The sequence below is a fragment of the Amblyomma mixtum genome, chromosome 3 (assembly GCF_055824585.1).
Source record: "Amblyomma mixtum isolate Tamu chromosome 3, ASM5582458v1, whole genome shotgun sequence".
Taxonomy (NCBI): Eukaryota; Metazoa; Arthropoda; class Arachnida; order Ixodida; family Ixodidae; genus Amblyomma; species Amblyomma mixtum.
The window spans coordinates 131,164,520-131,184,942 of record NC_143014.1 but is presented as its reverse complement, the minus strand read 5'-3'; the positions used below and the strand labels follow the sequence as shown (position 1 = coordinate 131,184,942).

Sequence of the window (20,423 nt, the reverse complement as noted above, 5' to 3'; positions counted from 1 at the left end):
GAGGCATAGCTCTTTTCATCGCTCAGTGACCGCTTAGTGGGCGCCTCACCCATCCATAATCGCTCAGTGCGTGCCCGCACAACGGCCCCTCGGTACTTATCTTCATTGGCCTGCTCTAGCTTTCTTTTAACTTCCTTTATCTGGTTCATGCATAAACCAGGCTGCGCAGATTCTATGTTCAGCAATAGTTTCAACTGGCTGGGCAATTCTTTTTCTTTCTGTTTTTCTTCGCGTCTTAGTATGCTTGCTCTCTCAATAGCTTTCATTTTTACGTCATTTTTGAAACCTTCCCACCTTTCCAACCAGCTTTCGGCTCCAGACACATGCAATGACTTCAGTAAATTATTTACCTCGCAAACGAAGCTGTTGTCGTCCAGAAGTTTGGCATTAAATTTCCATAAATCCCAATTAAATCTCACCTCCTTTAATTTTGATCCTAAGGTGAAGGAAACCATGCAGTGGTCAGAGAAGGATACTGGAATGACTTCGTAGTTTTCGCAGAGCGGCGCCAGATGCACCGATATGTATATGCGATCGAGCCTGGCATGGCTTTCACCCTGGAAATGAGTAAACTGTGCCTGACTGCCGGTGATAACATGCAGCCAACATCAATTAAGTCGTACTCCTCTACGAGCTCATCCAGAACCTGCACACTTTGATCATTTAGAGTACGGACTTTAGCTCGGTCCTCTGGCCTGCAAACGCAATTGAAGTCTCCCATAAATATAACATGTCGCTCTGTTTTCAAATACTGCTCGAGGTTTTCAAAAAAAATTCTGCGATCGGTTTCTTTGTTAGGCGCATAAAGACACACAACACGCCACAATAAATCACAGAATGAAAAATCCAGGATAACAAAACGGCCACTTTCGCAAACAATGACTTGTTCCTCCAAAATCCCAATACTGTTACGTACAAAGAGCGCGCATCCCGCCGATGTTCCAACCCCATGAGCTATACAAACATTGAAATGAGTTCTAAAGGGCTGCACCATGCGGTCCGTTTGGTCCTCGCTGCTGACCTTCGTTTCTTGGACAGCAACGATGTCCAGCTCGTTTTCGATAAGTAGCCTACTAACCTGGCACTGCCTTCGCCTACTTGCCAAGCCCCGAACATTCAATGTTGCTACACGGAGGGATTTTTTAAAGTTTGCTGCCATATTTACACTAGGACACAAGGACCGCACGGAGCTTACCTCGACAATCTGAGGTACGCCGCTGGTGTTGAAAACCGCGGCACTCGACTTTTCTGCCCCCGCAGCAAGATAGTAGTCCTCGTCATTGTTTTGGCCCTTGATACAGCTCCATGATGCACGCTAATTGCACTTTCGTGGGCAGGAACAAGACTGGCCCCCGCTGCTACGAGGGCTCCGTGCCGCCCCCTCTGCGGTCGGGCGGAATGTTCGGCTTGGGCTTGAAACTCGGCCGCCGAGTAGCAGACGTCTTGGGAGGCGGTTCCACGTCGGCGCTGTCGCCCGCGACGACTGTTTCCTCGTGCACTCTTGTTCCTGGCAGTGCACTTGTGGTGTCCATGGTTTGCTCACCATCCCACCAGCCCCCCGTCGACACTACTTCCAACTCCTTGCCGGAGTCTTCTTTCGCAGTCCCCGCCCCCGAGGGGGTGGTGTTGCCTTGATCTTGTTGGTCGCCTTTGCTGACGGCGCCTTGAGTGTCCTCGGTGGCTTCAGCCTTGTCGCCCGTTGGAGACTGCACGGGCACATTCCCAGCCCCTCTGGAAGCCTCTTCAGCGTCTTCGTCATCCATAACGAGCTCGGTCACATCGTTCTTTTTCGGCTGACCGGTGATGGTTGCGTAGGTTTTAACGCAGTCCGTATCGTTGTGACCAAAGCGCCGGCATCGGGAACAGCGCGGGACTTTTCAATCACGCCGTATATGGCCCTTACTGTTGCAGCGCAAACACAAGGGTGCCCGGTTCGGTACCACAACCAAGGCCAGCTCACCGCCCACACGCACCTGATGGGGCAGGTCTTCCACACTGACACCGGCCTTCAACTTCAGGGCGACGAGGCGCGTCATCGACGACCTGTCGGTAATGCCGTAGATACGCCACTTCTCCCTGGTCACTTCAGTTACCTTGCCATAATTTGCCAGCGCAGCCCGCACATCATCGTCGCTGACTCCATGAAGGAGCCAGTGAAGCTTAAGCCTGACGTCTTGGTTGTTCGGGTTTATAACCAGACACCGCCGCTCCTTCACCAGCATGTCGCCTTTAGCGAGCATGCTCTTCACCGCTTCCGCTGTCTTGAAAGTTACCGCCCATACATGGTTCATTTGGTACGCCCCCAGGGCGATAACATCTGGGAGTGCTCTCATATTAGCAAGGGCGTCTCTGAAATCTTCGACGCGGAAAGGCCGCGCTCTCACATCGCCGTGCAAAAAAAATTGTGTTCAAAACAATCTCACCTGATGGCAGTTGCGGCAGTATCACTTGATAATCCTGGTCAGCAGTGTCCAAAGTCCTGTTACCGCGGCCCGACTGGGCCGCTGAACCCGCTCCGACGGAGCTCATGATAGCACGTCCGTCACGCTCGGTGGCCGGAAATGGGGCACTAGACCACGCCGGAACGCGGTGAACGGGAGCAAGTGGGTGCACAAGAAACGTCGAAGGAAGTTTAAGTGGTAAAAAAAAACAAACAAAGCGCAGGTCTCACCGAGATTTGAACTCGGATCGCTGGATTCAGAGTCCAGAGTGCTAACCATTACACCATGAGACCGCATTTTCCGACGCCGGGAATCCAACCCGGGCCTCCTGGGTGAGAGCCAGGTATCCTAGCTACTAGACCACGCCGGATTTTTTTTCTTTGTTGCCGGTAAACAATACATGCGCAGGAATAAGAATCGCTAGCCAAACATTGGCTGAGGCGACGGATTAAAACATTTCCATGTCGATCAATTTGTCAATAACTGCCGCCCAGTCCGGTGGCTAAGGTTGACTGCGGAGAACATCTCTCAGGGAGGCTGCACTTTCTATAAAGTTTTCCCTGACTGGTCGCACATTTGCGTCCGCGTGCCTAGCCGCCATCCTCGTTTTCCAGATACTGTGGAGGCCCAGTAGCATAAACATGTCGTATGGCACTTCGTCACTTTCTATAGGTAGGAACCGGATGCCATAAGGAGTAACAGGTAGGTCTTTTTTTAATGTTCTTTGCAAGATATCCCAGTGGAAAACAGGGTCCCAGCAGTCGATAAACACATGTTCGATGGTCTCGGGTTTTTTGCACAGTGTGCAGTCGACGTTCCATGGTACGAAAATGCCTTTATCGTTTAGCCATGTTTTCACCGGAAGGGTAGCAGAGTGTAGTTTAAAGAAAAAAGGATTTGACGTTCGGTCTTACCGGCATCTTCTTAACTCGATTTAGCACATCTTTGCCTGGGCCTCCGCAGTAAAAGGATCGGTATAAGGGTACAGGTATAGTTGGTTTATGGTTTTATGGGGTTTAACGTCCCAAAGCGACTAAGGCTATGAGAGACGCCGTAGTGGAGGGCTCCGGAAATTTCGACCGCCTGGGATTCTTTAACGTGCACTGACATCGCACAGTACACGGGCCTCTAGAATTTCTCCTCCAAAGAAATTCTAGCCGCCGCGGCCGGGATCGAACCCGCGTCTTTCGGGTGAGCAGCCGAGCACCATAACCGCTGAGCCACCGCGGCGGCGGTACAGGTATAAAGATATCTAGCAAATCCTTGTACAATTTTTTCCTGGGTACAGAAGTCAGATACTCTGTCGAAAAATGAGAGCTCAAAATGTGAAATGCAGCCACAACTTCACGTAAAAACCCAGTTACAGCACGCTTCGTGGCTGGGAAACTGGACACAACAAATTCCGGTAACACACTGCCTAAGCGCACCTGCAACATTGTGCACAACAGAGGATCGGTTTGATCACGTAGAAACAAAAATCTTGAGACAACTTGTTTCAGAAACAATTTGGAAAGTCCAAGGCCACCCCTTTTGACCGGAAGGAACAGATTAGCTCGACTAGTTCGCTCCCAATTCGAGCTCCAAATAAAAACAACAAACACTCTATGCAGCTTCTGCACGTTTGCTCGGGTGATGAGCACGAACTGCAACAAATACCAAATTCTGGCTATTAAAGATACATTGCACACACTTGCACGCGCGAAAACAGAAAGGTCACGTCCTTTCCATCCATCCGCTTCTTTCCTTGCACTCTGCGTTACCTCACCCCACAACTCTGTACTGTTCTTATAGTGCTCTGAGGGTACCCCCAAATAATTCGCAGGGGAGGTCGTCCATTGCATGTTAGCAAACACTGCGGGTGTGCTCTCCTAATCACCGTGCCAAAATCCAATGCACTTATCCCAGTTAACTTCGCACCCGGTCTTTTTGCAATAGGCCCCCGCAACTTTCACAACTTCTTTAACGCTTTCTTGCTCCGCGCAAAAGACAGCAATATCATCAACGGAAGCAAGCACTTTAACTTCCACTGGCTGAAGAGTGAAACCACAGATCCCATCATTGTGTAACAGCGATAACAGAAAAGGCTCAAGATAGATCGCAAAGAGCAGAGGCGAGAGCGGGCAGCCCTGCCTGACCGAGGAACAGACAGTCACCGGTTCAGTAAGCTGTTTGTTCACTATAATACGCGTAACACAGTTTTCGTACGCCATCTGTACACTTTGTAATATTACAGAGCCGACGTTGGCATATTCTAGAACGGCGAAAAGAATTTCGTGTGACACGCGATCGAAGGCCTTCGCCAAGTCAAGCTGCATCATGGCAACTCGTCCCACGAACGCATCGCAACATTCAAGAACAGTTCTAGCAATGTGCACATTCGCTCCAATGGTGCGACCTTTTATACGGCACGTTTGGTGCGGCCCTACAAGGTCCATTATAACCTTTTGCAGTCTATTGGCAAGAATCTTCATAAACACTTTATAGTCAACGTTGGTAAGGCTTATCGGCCGATAAGCTCCAACGGACAGCAGTTTAGCCTGGTCTTCACTCTTGGGCACTAAAACCACATGTGCTGTTTTAAATGACGGCGGCATTTTCTTAGTTTCATAAATTTCGGTGAAGACGCAGTGCAGAGCATGGGTGAGTTCGGTTTTGAAACTCTTATAAAAATCACTGCCTAGGCAGTCAGGACCAGGAGATTTTCCGGCACTCAGCTCTTCGATTGTTCTTCCCACTTCGCTTACGCTGATTGGTACCTCCAGCCCTTGTTTTATTTCATCTCCAAGCTTTGGCATACGAGACAAGAACGTATCTGTAAAGCCCTCTTCTTCAAGCTGACGGCGCCCAAACAATTCCCTATACTGCTCAACAAAAGCTAGCTGAATAACCTTGCTATCATTCGTTACCTCGTTTCTGTACCTAATTTGTTTTATTTCATTTTGAGTCGCGTACCTCTTTTCATCACTAAGCGAGCGTTTAGTAGGCACTTGGTCAAGCCAGAGACGTTCAGCACGCGCCCTTATCACGGCAGCTGTATACTTGTTTTTTTTTCTCGATAATCTCAAGTTTACTTTGTTTCTCTTATTTCTTTCTTATATAAATGAAATGAAATTTAAGCGCACACGAAAAACGCACACAAGAGGAGATACACACAGGACAGGCGCTAACTTCATCTGGAAATGAAATTTAAGCGCACACGAAAAACGCACACAAGAGGAGATACACACAGGATGTATCTTATATCTTATATCTTTCTTATATCTTTCTTATATCTTATATCTTATATCTTTATATATCTTATATCTTTCTTATATCTTTCTTATATCTTTCTTATATCTTATATCTTATATCTTATATCTTTATATATCTTATATCTTTCTTATATCTTCCCGGCTGGGAACTTTCCAGGCTTCCGAGCAAGTCAAGCTGGCAATGTAGTTCCTTTTCTTTAACACGTTTATCATGGCAAATAACGCTTGCTCTTTCAATCGCGTTCATTTTCACTTGCTGTTTGAAATCTTCCCATCTAATTACCCAGTTCCCAGGCTCTGCTGATAGCAATGCTTTAATACTTTCATTAACTTTACTACCAAAATGTTCATCCTCGAGTAGCTGTGCGTTAAACTTCCAAAGATACCACGAGAAACGAGATTTATTTTCTTTTTTCCCCAGGGTTAACGTAACTAAGCTGTGGTCGGTAAAAGACATGTTTTTCACTTCGTAGCTGTTGCACAGAGGAACAAGATCAAGGGACACATACGCTCTGTCCAATCTCGCGTGACTTTCACCCTGAAAGTGAGTAAAATGCGATGCTACCGAAATAACTTCAGCAACATCATCTAAACCATTTTCGTGTACAAGCGAATTCAACAATTCCGCACTTTTGTCGCGGACAAGTCTTTTTGTAGTTCTGTCCTCTGCTTTACATACGCAGTTAAAGTCACCCAAAAGCACAATTAACCGCTCACAGCATACGTATTGTTCAAGACGCTCAAAAAATTCCTCGCGCTCGTTCTCTTTGTTAGGGGCATACACACATATGATTCTCCATAGTAAATTGCAATAAAGAAAATCAACTACATGCAAACGGCCAGTTTGACACACAGTTAAATTTTGTTCGACAATCCCCTGGGAATTCCTAATAAACACGGCACAACCCCCCGATGTGCCAAACGAATGGCACACACAAATATTGTAACGTGTCGTAAAAGGCTGCACCATACGGTCCGTCTGTTCCTGTCCGACTTTGGTCTCCTGGACGGCTATTATGTCTAGGTCATTATCGAGGAACAACCGGCTTAGTTGGTACTGACGTTTTTTGGAAGCCAGTCCCCTGACATTAATTGTTGCAATGCGCAACGCTCCAATAGGTGTCGAAGCCATCTAGTTTAGGTACAGGAGCCGTTTGGTGCGTACCTCAGGACACAAGGCGACGGCGTGGGCGACTTGCCTAGTCCATGGTGCTCGTTGGGTACAGTGCCGGTATTCCAACGTCTCTTACACCTCGGCCTCATGCGTACGGACTGGATACCCAGCCCATGCAGTCCGTCACCGAAAAAGGCCATCTCGCGTCCACAGAAGCCACACACAACGCACTCACTCAACTGATACCTGTGCCACACGCGCACATAAAATGGCAGTAAATGCTTAAGGCCTTAAGTTTGTTAATGTCATTATTTTCGGAGTTGGTGCTACACGTCCACATTTAATGCCATTATCGAAAGTGACTATGACGATAACGCTTGCAAGGTAGTCAGAAGTTTCATCTGAATATAAACATTCCTAATGAGCACAATATATCGGGAATGTTGTTCAAATGTAATGTAAAAACGATTTTCTAGAAAATACGGCTGTTCCTGCTTTACATGTCGAAAAAGTTGCCATAAACTCGCATGTCAACACCCAAGAGTACCTGTCAATAAGGCTGGTTAAAACGGCGCTCTTCGCATCGAAAATGCAGTATATAAATGCCTCATCTGACTGAAAGTTAAGAATTAACCATTTCCTACTGGTTAGGAAGTTGTTACTAACAAAACTGCATGCTTTTCTGCGTGTGGAATGGGAACGAGAGTACGCATTGCACGGGCGAATGAGTTGTCGCGAACTCAGTAGGTTGCGAATGGCAGTAAGGCTAATGCCATTAAATTTGCGCGTGTGGCACCAAACGAATGCCATTAAAACTTAAGGCAGTAAGCACTTAATGGCATTAAATCTGTCCGTGTGGCACGGGTATAAGGCGGCGGCTTAGCCGCCGCTCGTTGATCGGCCGGTATATTCGGCCGCGGTTTCAGCGTCGCTCGCCTCACACCAACAGTCTTCTGCGGTGGCTCGTCGCCCTCGCTCTCCATTCGCACTGTGCTTGTGCGGTCGCTTTCCTCCCTGGTTGCTGGTTGACGCATCCGTCACTTCCATGCTTTCAGCAAGTTGGGGAACGACGGGAGCTGACGCCCCACTCCCCGAGAAGACTTCGTTCTTTGACGCCTTAACATCTGCAGGCGGCGCTTCCTGTTGCTGCAGCTTACTGCTGAGCTTCTCCGCGGTTGCGGATGTTCCAGGAGTCGACACAGCCGGGATTTTTTCCTTCTCCACTCCGTCACCTGCCTCTGCTGCAGCGTCTTCCGGGTGAGCCTCGTCCATGACAAGCTCGGACGAGACGTCATTGTTGACTGGGACGGCAGCGCTCGCGTACGTACGTACACAGCTGCTATCCTCATGTCCGTAACGGCGACAGGCGCCGCACCTTGGAACTTTGCACTCACGGCGAATGTGCTCAGTACCGTGGCAGCGCAGACACAGCGGAGCTCTGCCCGGTACAACCACGAGAGCCAGCTCACCGCCAACCCTGACTTCGTGAGGGAGGTCTTCCAGTTTCACGCCAGGATTCATTTTCAATGAAACCAAGCGCGTCGTCGACCCCTTGCTGGCGACACCCTGGACGCGCCACCGTTCCTTGGTGACTTCGCTCACCTTTCCGTACGGGGCGAAGGCTGCCCTCACGTCTTCGTCGGGCACGTTGTGCAGCAACCAGTGTAGCTTTACGCGGTCGTCTTGGTTTGCCGGTTCTATGACTAGACAGCGGCGGTCCTTCACTTTCACTTCCCGGGCAGAAAGAATTTTCTTCACCGCATCAGCACTGGTGAAGGTAATAGCCCACACATGGCTCATGCGATACGCCCCCAAGGCGATAACCTCGGGGAGCAACATCAGCTGAGCCAGCGCATCCCTGAAATCTTCGACCCGATAGGGGCGGGCCCGCACGTCAGCGTGCAAAAAGACTGTGTTTAACACAACATTTCCTGTAGGAAGGGTAGGCAGAATAACCTGATATTCATCTTCCGAAGCAAAATTCCTGTTTCCGCGGCCAGACATGGCCGCTGTAGCCGCTCCAATGGAGCTCGTCATCGCACGTCCGTCACGCTCGGTGGCCGGAAGCCGAATCTCCCTAGAAACGGCGAACGGGAGCAAGCGGATGCCCAAGGAACGTCGAGGGGAGTTTAAGTGGTAAAAAAAAAGAAAAAAAAAGAAACACAAAGCGCAGGTCTCACCGAGATTTGAACTCGGATCGCTGGATTCAGAGTCCAGAGTGCTAACCATTACACCATGAGACTTTTTTTTTTTCTTTCTTTATTGCCTGCTTAGCACATAACAAAATTTCAACACAACATTCACATTCCAAAACAGATAAAATCCGCCAGTGATGCTCTATTCAGCTGACGGTATTCAATTAAAAGGGCTTAAGTGCTGCAAGATGATCCAGCACTGGCATCCACTCTGGCTGCTCCTTCTGGGTCTTCAATACTTCTCTTAAATGCAATATACTCTCTATGAAGTACTCTCTGACAGATTTCACAATTTCATCAGCATGTCTGAAAGCCATGCGGTTTTTCCATATACTGTGCAGGCTCAGAGCCATGAACATGTCGTATGGGACCTCATTTTCTACGGGAAGGAAACGAATGCCATAGGGGGTAACAGGTAGCCGCTTGCTGAGCGTCCGCTGAAGAATGTCCCAGTGGAAAACTGCATCAGTACAGTCAAGAAACATATGCTCGATTGTCTCCGGTTTCCTACATATTATGCAATTTACTGACCACGGGACAAATATCCCTTTCTCCTGGAGCCATGGCTTCACTGGCAGTGTCCCTGTGTGTAATTGGAAGAAAAAGGTTTTCAGTGCTGGCCTAACCGGCATCTTCTTTACCCTTTTAAGGACATTTCCTTCTGAGCCTACACAGTATATGGAGCGGTAGATAGGTACAGGTAACCAAACATCGACAAGATCTTTATATAATTTTTTCCGTGGAACCGCGGCGAGATATTCCATTGAAAACCGAACTTTAAGCATTTGAAAAGCACGGACGACTTCCCAGAGAAAACCTCGCACTCTAGTACTTTTAACATTGCTGGAAGACACAATAAATTCTGGCAAAGCATCCTTCAGCCTCACTTGCATAACAGATCGCAAAAACCCATCCGTTTGGTCCCTAAGAAAGACAAACCTCGAAATTACTTGCCTTAAGAACAAATGTGCCAGTCCCAGCCCGCCACTTCCCACAGGACGAAACAGGTTTGTGCGACTTGTTCGCTCCCATCCCGTCCCCCAAATAAACACCGCAAAGACTCTATGCATTCTCTGGACGCTCGTCCGTGCCATGCATAGTACTTGAAGGACGTACCATACTTTCGCCACAACAAACAGGTTGCATACAGTGGCACGGCCGAAAATAGAAAAGTCTCGGCCGCCCCACTTGTCCGTATTTGTACGAGAACGCTGGGTTTCTTCCCGCCAGTAGTCTTCAGGTTTGCGATAGTGCTCTAGCGGCACCCCTAAATACTTTGATGGTGATGTTGTCCACTCAAAATTTTCAAAGCTCGCAGGCGCTCTGTCCCAGTTACCATGCCAGTAACCGAAACACTTGTTCCAGTTAATCAGGCTTCCTGACAACTTACAAAACCGTTTCGCATCTTTCACCGCCTCTGACACACTTTCCTTATCGCTGCAAAAAACAGCGATATCATCAGCGTAAGCCAGCACCTTGACTTCATTTGATAAGAACTGAAATCCCTTTACCCTTTCATTGCACATTAGCTTGAGACAAAAGGGTTCTAGGTACAGAGCAAATAATAAGGGGGACAAAGGACAACCTTGTCTTACTGACGATCGAACAGTGAAACTCTCAGTCAGTTCCTTATTGACAATGATGGCCGCGTTGCAGCCCGCATACGCCATTTCCACACCTCGAAGGAGCACCCGGCCCACTTTCACATGCTTTAGTATCGAAAAGAGAACAGTGTGCGCCACACGGTCAAATGCCTTTTCGAGGTCAAGTTGTAGCATGGCCACCCGCCCATCATATGCATCACAACACTCTAGAACGCTTCTTGCTACGTGTATGTTAGTCTCTATGGTGCGGCCCTTAATTCCACATGTTTGATGCGGACCTACAATCAATTTTATCACATTCTGCATCCTACTCGCCAGGACCTTCATAAAGATCTTATAGTCCACATTTGTGAGACTTATAGGACGGTAACTTTTCACTGACACACGCTTCATTGGATCGTCACTTTTCGGTATCAAAACAATGTGAGTTTTACGAAAAGATGGAGGCAGCATACCGCTTTCGTAAGCTTCAGCCATTACCTGGCGTAAAATATGAGCTAAGATGTTCTTGTACGCTTTATAAAACCCTGCACCAAGACCATCCGGTCCAGGCGATTTTCCAGGGCTTAACTCGTCAATAGCTCGCTCTACTTCAGCTACGCTTATCGGTGCCTCGAGTCTCTGTTTTTCATCATCGTCTAATACCGGCATCAGTGGCAGGAACTCGCTTGCAAAGCCGTCTTCCACGCTTGTCTCGTGTCCCAGTAATTCGTGATAATATTCTTCGAAAGCGCGTTGAATAGCCTTACTATCGCGCACGATTTCATTCCCGTACTCAATTTCTTTTATCTCGTTTTTTGTAGCGTGCCTCTTTTCATCACTGATTGCTCGCTTTGTCGGCGCTTCCCCCAACCACAGTCTTTCTGCGCGTGCCCGTATGGCCGCCCCCTTGTATCTTTCTTTATCGATTACCTCTAGCTTGCTTTTGATTTCCCGAGCATCTTTCGTGAACTTCCCTGGCTCTGCACTTTCCAGTGCCATGACCACATCAAGACGATGTTGCAACACTTTTTCCTCTTCATTTTGTTCATGGTGAAGCTCGCTAGCTCGTCCTATGGCGCTCATTTTGATTTCTACTTTAAACAGTTCCCATTCTCTTATGACGTTTCCTTTCGCCACTGAAAGTAAACTATCCATTTTGTTCGTAATTACCTTCTGAAAAGTTTCATCCTCTAGAAGCTTTATGTTGAATTTCCACAGGTCCCAATTAAACCGAGATTGCTTTCGTTTCGTTCCAACGGTAAACATCACTAACCTATGGTCACTGAAACTGACACTCTTAACTTGATAATTATTGCTCAATGACACAAGGCTTGTGGAAACGTATGCTCTATCAAGTCTAGCGTGACTTGCTCCTTGAAAATGCGTATATTGTGGTCTCCTACCATCGGACAAAATGCTGCCTATATCCTCAAGATTGTTTTCTTGGGCAATAGCCGTCAGGCGCCCTGCGCTTTGATCACGGATGGGCGTATTAGATACTCGATCTTCTGGGCCACACACACAGTTAAAGTCTCCCATCAGGACTGTGTATCGCTGAGTGCTGAGATACGGTTCCACCATGTTAAAAAAGGCACTGCGTTCATTGTCCTTGTTTGGTGCGTACACACAGATTACACGCCACTGTAAATTACAGAAAGAAAAGTCGCACAGAACAAAACGACCGGTATTACAAACAATTACCGATTCTTCTGTAGCACCTATCGAGTTTCTAATTAAAAGCACACATCCACCCGAAGTGCCAACAGAGTGGCAAACACACACGTTGTATCGGCTCCTGAAGGGTTCGACCATGCGGTTCGTTTGCTCTTCGCTTTCCACCTTAGTTTCTTGAATTGCCACAACATCAAGGTCATTTTCCAGAAGGAGGCGACACAGTTGGTACTGCCGTCGCCTCGCAGCTAGACCCCTTACGTTAATAGTTGCAAAACGAAGTGCCGTAGCTGAGCTGGCCATCATGTACGCGAAAAACCCAGACAAACCGCATGGTGCTCACCTTGATGCTCAGCCAGAATAACGACCAATCCAGTGACCTTCAGTCTTACTGCGTAAAATCCATGGGCATGGCGACGACGTTGCACGTTGTCGCGATGCTCGCTGGCTTCCTCGGTCGTCTTTCTCCCCCCTTGCCACAGCCGAGCTGTAGCCATCGTCACTGCGTTGGTGTAACCGGTGCCGGCCTTTTATCCGGCGGGAGGTTGGGCTTCGGGCGAAAGGACGCCCGACGTTGTCCCGTCGTTTTAGCTGGCGGCTCTCCCGCACTTGAAGGGGCTGGCGTTCCATCGCTAACGCTCTCTTCATGCGTCCTCTTTCCCGCTGCGCTGCTTGTGTCTGTCTGAGTAAGCTCCATTTTTTCGACGTCTCCGCCTGCTGTTGGCGCCTTCGCTGCATTGACCTTGTCTGCTTTGCCGCTGTCATCAATGGTAGTTTCTGCGGCGACCACTGCTTCCAGTTCCTTCGTTGCATCCTCGCTGCGCTTCTCCTCTACACTGTTAGATGCAGTGGCTAGATGGTCCGCTTTCGAACTTGCTCCTCCAGCTGCTTCTTCAGCTTCAGCCTCGTCCATGAGTAGTTCGGACTCGTCCTCTCTTCTCATGGGCCCTGTGACATTTGCGTAAGTCCTGACACATTGGGACTCGTCATGCCCAAAGCGACGACAGTGCGTGCACCGCGGGACTCGACAGTCACGTCGCACATGACCCACAGTACGGCACTTTAGACAGAGCGGGGCTCTGCCAGAGACCACGACCAGTGCCTGCTCCCCGGCGATTCGCAGTTGGTGTGGTAGGTCATCAATTGTGATTCCAGGCTTCAACTTCAAAGACACTGATCTCGTTGACGAACCTTTGTCCGTGACGCCTTGCACACGCCATAATTCCCGGCTGACGTCGGTCACTGTGCCGTACGGCGCTAAGGCCTCCCGCACATCTTCATCCTGAACGTTGTAAAGCAACCAGTGAATTTTCAATCTCACTGCCTGGTTCCCGGGGTCGACAATTATGCACTGCCGATCTTTCACTGTCACATCACGGGCGGCAAGCAGGCTTTTCATTCCTTCTGCACTCTTGAACGTGACCGCCCACACGTGGTTCATTTGATACGCCCCCAAGGCAACGACCTCGGGGAGCAGTGCCAAACGAACAAGTGCGTCGCGAAAATCCTCTACCTTGTAGGGCCTGGCTCTAACGTCGGCATGCATAAAAAGCGTATTCATGACGATACGACCTGTTGGCAGGCGGGGCAAAATAACTTCGTAATCCTGTTGACTTGATACATCAGACCTGTTTCCACGGCCAAGCTGGGCCGCTGATACCGCTCCGGCGGAGCACATGATCGCACGTCCGTTCGCCACGGCGGCCGGAAGTAGAATCTTCCATTACACCATGAGACCGCACTTTCCGACGCCGGGAATCGAACCCGGGCCTCCTGGGTGAGAGCCAGGTATCCTAGCCACTAGACCACGCCGGAACACTGCGATCGGGAGCAAGCGGATGCCCAAGAAACGTCGAAGGGAGTTTAAGTGGTAAAAAAAAAGAAGGAAAAAAGAAAAACAAAGCCCAGGTCTCACCGAGATTTGAACTCGGATTGCTGGATTCAGAGTCCAGAGTGCTAACCATTACACCATGAGACCGCACTTTCCGACGCCGGGAATCGAACTCGGGCCTCCTGGGTGAGAGCCAGGTATCCTAGCCACTAGACCACGCCGGAACACGGCGATCGGGAGCAAGCGGATGCCCAAGAAACGTCGAAGGGAGTTTAAGTGGTAAAAAAAAAGAAGGAAAAAAGAAAAACAAAGCCCAGGTCTCACCGAGATTTGAACTCGGATTGCTGGATTCAGAGTCCAGAGTGCTAACCATTACACCATGAGACCGCACTTTCCGACGCCGGGAATCGAACCCGGGCCTCCTGGGTGAGAGCCAGGTATCCTAGCCACTAGACCACGCCAGAACACTTTTTTTTTCTTTATTGCCGGACTTCGACAGAGGTCAAACAAAGAACATTCACTAAAAACAATCACAAAATCCAGCACAATAGTAGCCTAAAACCCACTTTGGTTAGGCTTTGTCAGGTTAAAATTCTTTGAGATGCGTCAAAGGTTCTAACTTTGGCAACCACTCAGGAACACATGATCTTGTTTGCACTATTTCACAAAACTTGTGCATGTTTTCCCGGAAATACATTCGAACCGGCCTCGCGTCCGGGTCACAGTGGTACCCCGCCGAAGCATAAGATCTTGTGGTAAGCCACCTTCGTTCTCTGTAGGCAGAAACCTTGATTCCTTGAGGGTGCATCGGTAATTCTTTCTTTAAGGTCCTTTGCAGGACGTCCCAGAAATAAACTCCCTCCCAACAATGAAGAAAAACGTGATCTACGGTTTCTGGTTGCTTGCATATTAGACAAAGTGATCCCCATGGAAGAAAAAGCCCCCTAGCCTGTTGAAATGATTTCACACTCAAAGTGCCTGTGTGCAGCTTGAAAAAAAAAAGTTTTTATCCCTGACGGCACATGCATATTTTTAACTCGTTTAAGGACATCGCTGCCTGGGCCTCCAGAGTATAAGGCTCTGTACATAGGTTCCGCGAAAACAGTTTCACATAGCCTCTGATACAACGTTTTCCTCTTAACATTTCTTAAAAATTCTATTTAAAAATGGGCGGTGGGAAAACGAACACTGAGGACAATCTCTCTAAAAAACTCTGAAGTTCGTCCAGTCATTTATTGTGTTGAGACAACAAACTCCGGCAAAACACGCCCGAGCCTTACTTGGCACTTGGTGCGAAGAAAGGGATCTTTAATATCCCGGAAAAAAAAAGAACCTATTTACAACTTGGCGCAAAAACAAATGCCCGAGTCCAAGTCCGCCTACTTTGATGCCCCGGAAGAGATTCGTCCGACTACACCTCTGCCATCTTGAGGCCCAAATAAAAACTGCGAACACACGATGAAGCTTTTGCACATTCAACCGAGAACAGTGCAACACTTGCATTACATACCATAGCTTACTTATGAGAAAAAGATTGCAAACTGTGGCTCTAGAAAATATAGACAAATGGGCGCTTTTCCATGTTGCTGCCTTCTCACGCGTTTCTTTCACTTGCTCTCGCCAATAAGGCTCAGAATCTTGATAAAATTTCAACGGAACGCCCAGGTACTTAATGGGTGCTGTCACCCATGAGACATCGGCGAAAGTTTCTGGGGTTGATGGCCAATCTCCGTGCCAGAATCCAAGACACTTCCGCCAGTTCACCAAGCTTCCGGTAACTGCACTAAAGCGCTTTGCAACGTCGACAGTATGGGTTATACTGCTCTGATCGGTACAAAACACAGCGACGTCGTCTGCGTATGCAAGCGACTTCACTTCCGCTGCCTGCACTCGGAAACCATGAATTGAATCGTTTTCAATTATTCTTAAACACAGTGCTTCAATATATATACAAAACGACAGAGGGCTGAGGGGGCAGCCTTGGCCCACCGAACATTGTACGCTTATGGGGGCCCCCAACTTCTTATTTACAATTAACCTTGTACTGGAGTTGCGGTACGCCATGGCAACTCCCTCATTAATTAAAGACCCGACATTAATATGGTATAGAACACAAAACAAAAGTTCATGAGACACACAATAAAACGCTTTCTCGAGGTCCAGCTGGAGGACTGCCACACGGTCTTGCGTGGCATCACAGCACTCGAGCACGCACTTTGCTTTGTGGTTGCTATTAACAATGGAACGCTCTTTTATCCTGCATGTTTGGTGTGAGCCAACTAATACCCGTATTACGGTCTGTAACCTGGCCGCTAGAACCTTCATGTATATCTTATAATCCACATTTGTCAAAGCGATCGGCCTGTAAGAGGACACCTGTCTTAATTTTTCTATCTGCTCAGTTTTCGGAATAAGTACGGTGTGAGATGACACGTACGATGCGGGAAGTGAATCTAATTCATAAGCTTCGTTGAACACAGCGGTTAGTATTGGTGCTAAATCGTTCTTAAATGTTTTGTAAAACGCCGCGCTTAGCCCGTCAGGTCCAGGCGACTTTCCCGCGTTCAATTTATCTATGGCCCGTTCTACTTCGGCTTCACTAATCGCCCGCTCCAATCTTTGTCTTCATCTTCTACACGAGGCATAGCCTCCAAAAAATCTTCTTTGAACCGTGCCACTTCTACTCGATGCTGGGCAAAAAGCATTTGATAATGATCAAAAAAGGCTTGCGCGATACTATCGTTGTCATACACCGTTTGGTCTCCCCTATCAAATTCTGCTACGTGATTTCGCCGTGGCGCGCTCTTTCTATTCCCAGTGCTCGTTTTGTGGGCATCTCACAAGTAGCAAATGCTTCGGCTCTAGCGCGCACAAGCGCCCCTCGATAGCGGTCTTCTTCGATACCTTCTATCTTTTGCTTGATTTTTTTGATATCGCCTAAGAACATACCCGGTGATTTGCACTCCTCGGCAAATAACTTGTCAAGCAGGGACCTTAATTGTGCTTCGTGGAACTTTTCTTGGTACTTTATACAGCTAGCTCTGTCGATGGCTTTTTAATTTGCTGTTTGCAAATTTCCCATTGCATCCCCCATATGTGTATGCCGTCGCGCATTACTTTATTCACTTCTTTTATCATCTCAGTGAACGTTTCGTCCCGTAAAAGCTGGTTATTTAATTTCCATAAGTCCCACTGAAATACACTAGATCGTTTTTTAGCTCCTATATTGAACTGCACCATGCAGTGATCTGAGAAAATCACGGGCACGACATCATAACTATGGCAATTTGGCACCAGATCTAAAGACACAGACTCTATCGAGACGAGCATGAATACTGCGTTGAAAATGCGTAAACCTAACATTACGCGTACTTTCCACACATTCAGCCACGTCCTTCAAGACAAAAAGATCTGTTAATCGGCGCAAAACTTCGGTACTTCCATCCCGGTGGGAACGTGTGCTGGTTTTATCAGCAGCATTCAAAACGCAGTTAAAATCACCCAGAAGAACTACCTGTTTTTCAGTGCTTAGATATTCCTGGATACTTTCAAAAAACACAACTTGATCCTCCAGCACAATGGGCGCATAAATGCAAATGAATTGCCATTCAACAGTCGCGAAACAAAAGTCCACCGCTACACATCACCCCGATGGACATGAAAAATGCGCCTGCACCTCAAGACTCGGTAGTTTTTTGACAAAAATAATACACCCGGCCGATGTGCCATTTGCGTGGCTAACGACTGCGTAATATCTGGCCGTGAAACGCTGCACCAAAATCCCGGTCTCTTCGTCCCCTTCCGCTTTTGTTTCTTGGATAGCAAGAACATGAATCCCACGGTCTGTTAGGAGGCGGTAAATTTGGCTCTGCTTCTTTTTACCGGGTGAGAGCCAGGTATCCTAGCCACTGGACCACGCCAGAACACGGCGAATGGGAGCAAGCGGATGCCCAAGAAACGCCGAAGGGATTTTTGGCGGACCTTGGCGTGCACTGCGTAGATTGTGAATGCTATCCTGTCAGCGCCTGTCCCGTAGTTATGTGTTCTTTCTGCGTTGTCCCGTCCTTTTCGCGTTGTTCTAAGAAGACATTGCAGCTGTCTTGCGTTTGACATGACGACCGTTCTGCTCAAATGCAGGGATAAAGCCACAAGCAAAATAACAAAAACATGTAAAAGTTATTAGTTGTCAGGTAAGTTCGTGAGCTAAAAAGAGCTGCTATTCTTGTTGTCTGTCGGCTCTCCTGACTACGTGTAAGACAAGCGGGAGAGATGGTCATGCAACGGATTGCTAAGGTATACGTTCTTCGTGGTTATTTCGTGGTTATGCATAAAAAGAGATATCTGCGCCAATAAAAACATGGCTGTTAGTCCGCACTTGTGAATTTGTTCTTGACCTCCCAGCCGTTCGTGTTAAGCACGTTTTGACGATTTGAAAATTTTGCAAACTTATCACACCACATAATGTATATGAGGCCTCGAAATTTCGTGTGTTTCTTGAGTAAATCCCGCCCTGGAGTTGGGGAATGTAGTTAGTACAGTTTTATTCTTGTCTAGAGAAAAAAATCATGAGTTCATTATGCGAGCAAGTAACATTTACCTTCAAGCGATTCCTGCCGCTCATTTTGCTGCTACTGTCCTTGAAACAGGCTCCTTCTTCACGCATGACCACTTTTCCTGATACTCTGGTTAACACAAAATATGAATGTCTTCATTCGCTTCCTTTTCTGTGGTTTGTATTCTGCTGTTTTCCTTCAGGTTGTTCCCATGGCGAACACGGCTATGGACCTTCCACTCAAGAAGAGCATTGCCACGAGTGAGCTGGTGTTCCAGGTCGATATGCCGCCGCTGGGAGCAGTCGCCTACCACGTGTCCAAGACAGCAGGTGCGCTCATCCACTCTTCCTACAAACCGAGCATGTGGCCGGCGCTTTCGTGTCTAAGATACGCGAAGGCAAGACGCAAAGTGGCTCGGCTTCACAATGATCGAAAATCTGAAGACGCTTGGTTAACGCATCCGTCGAGATACAATTTTCTATCCTCTACGTAGCTTTGCGTTCCAACCAACGCACACAAAGCTCACATACCTATGCAGGGAAGCTTAGGCTAATTGGCCAGGGGCTCCAGAATCTGCTAGGGGAGGAGATTGGTTGGCATTCAGCCGGGCTAGATCACACTGCGCTGTGTATCAGACATATTACCATTACTGACGGTACAGAGGAGCCACTATAGATAAACTGCACCGTCCGAAGACAGGAGCCAGTACGGTAATGAACGGCGCTCATGCACCTGGCAAAAACCCCCGCCGATAGGTAGTATGAAAATAAGCCTAGATAATAACAGTGTTGCCTGCATAGATTCGACCAGTCTCATGCCAGCTGCTGGATTCTTGTCTGCTTATCGAAGAAGCTTCCAATTTCTTATTTTTGCCTGTATTAACAAGGATGCTTACCGAAAGCGCTCAAACAGGCGCGGAGGCTACCACGACAACTGCGTGCCCTGAATAATTTGCGCGGGGCTTTAGCAGCAGCTCTCTCGGGCAGGATGTACGCACATCAAGAGTTCAAAGAAACCAGAGCGAAAGCCCAAAGAAGAGGAAGAAAGGCTTAAAGATGACGTACCGTACTGCACAATTGAATATTACTGACACCTAAGCAAAACATGTTTGTCCCTCCCAGACACCAATCACATAAAGATACTTACCTCTGAAGGCTTAAGCATAGCGTGCAAACTTCAGGGTCATCATCAGACCATCACCGAAATCCTAAATAACAAACATGGGCCTCTGAAAGCCTAGTTTTCATATGCTCTGTTATTTTTCTCTGTAATCGTTTGGTGTTTTCATTTGGATCCCATGTTTTCTTCGGCTTTGTGTGGTGGTTGCTTCGTGTGAACGCACTGGATTGCTCTTATACGGATTGGTAATGCTGTCATTAATCTGAAGGAGGCGAAATTCTAGAGAGCCGTCTAGTGTGCGATGTCAGTGCACGTTAAAGAACCCCAAGTGATGAAAATTAAGCCCTCCACTACGGCGTCCCTCATAGCCTGAGTCGCTTTGGGACGTTAAATCCCCATAAGCATAAAGATAAATCTCATTTTCGTAGGTTATCCCTTCTGACCATGGTGTTTCAAAGGAAAAAGTACCTTGTTAGGACTGCTGACTGAGCGAGAAAAAAGTTCTTTGCTTTGGCATCAATAAATTCGATCAGTATCCGGTGTAGTCTGTGTGTGCGTCTTCCACGTCCCTTCTTTGTGTGTTTCTTACTGCGTCTTTGTAAACCCATCAACCCGCTCTTTGTAGTGCTCTCGTGGAATCAAATGTCATCATAAACAAGCGA

General features: G+C 47.9%; 2 protein-coding genes, 8 non-coding genes and 1 pseudogene across 11 annotated transcripts in view; 1 reads left to right on the top strand and 10 right to left on the bottom strand.

The window, feature by feature from the left end:
* Positions 1 to 20,423, top strand: part of LOC149351830 (lysosomal alpha-mannosidase-like) — a 123,680-nt gene that overhangs the window by 85,882 nt on the left and 17,375 nt on the right. For both annotated transcript variants that reach the window (XM_089577098.1, XM_089577097.1), the window contains exon 15: positions 18,845 to 18,971. In XM_089577098.1, coding sequence (XP_089433224.1) covers positions 18,845 to 18,971 — 127 coding nt within the window. The remainder of the gene's footprint in view (positions 1 to 18,844; positions 18,972 to 20,423) is intronic.
* On the bottom strand, positions 1,878 to 2,529 carry LOC149351840 (uncharacterized; annotated as a pseudogene).
* Positions 2,663 to 2,734, bottom strand: TRNAQ-CUG (transfer RNA glutamine (anticodon CUG)). The gene has a single exon. It is a non-coding gene; the product is annotated as a tRNA-Gln (tRNA).
* Positions 2,740 to 2,811, bottom strand: TRNAE-CUC (transfer RNA glutamic acid (anticodon CUC)). Its single transcript has one exon. It is a non-coding gene; the product is annotated as a tRNA-Glu (tRNA).
* TRNAQ-CUG (transfer RNA glutamine (anticodon CUG)) lies at positions 8,978 to 9,049 on the bottom strand. Its single transcript has one exon. It is a non-coding gene; the product is annotated as a tRNA-Gln (tRNA).
* LOC149351836 (uncharacterized) lies at positions 12,712 to 13,936 on the bottom strand. Its single transcript, XM_089584176.1, has one exon. The coding sequence runs from the start codon at positions 13,934 to 13,936 to the stop codon at positions 12,758 to 12,760; it is 1,179 nt and encodes a 392-aa protein (XP_089440302.1). The 3' UTR covers positions 12,712 to 12,757.
* On the bottom strand, positions 14,002 to 14,073 carry TRNAE-CUC (transfer RNA glutamic acid (anticodon CUC)). Its single transcript has one exon. It is a non-coding gene; the product is annotated as a tRNA-Glu (tRNA).
* TRNAQ-CUG (transfer RNA glutamine (anticodon CUG)) lies at positions 14,165 to 14,236 on the bottom strand. The gene has a single exon. It is a non-coding gene; the product is annotated as a tRNA-Gln (tRNA).
* Positions 14,242 to 14,313, bottom strand: TRNAE-CUC (transfer RNA glutamic acid (anticodon CUC)). The gene has a single exon. It is a non-coding gene; the product is annotated as a tRNA-Glu (tRNA).
* TRNAQ-CUG (transfer RNA glutamine (anticodon CUG)) lies at positions 14,405 to 14,476 on the bottom strand. The gene has a single exon. It is a non-coding gene; the product is annotated as a tRNA-Gln (tRNA).
* Positions 14,482 to 14,553, bottom strand: TRNAE-CUC (transfer RNA glutamic acid (anticodon CUC)). Its single transcript has one exon. It is a non-coding gene; the product is annotated as a tRNA-Glu (tRNA).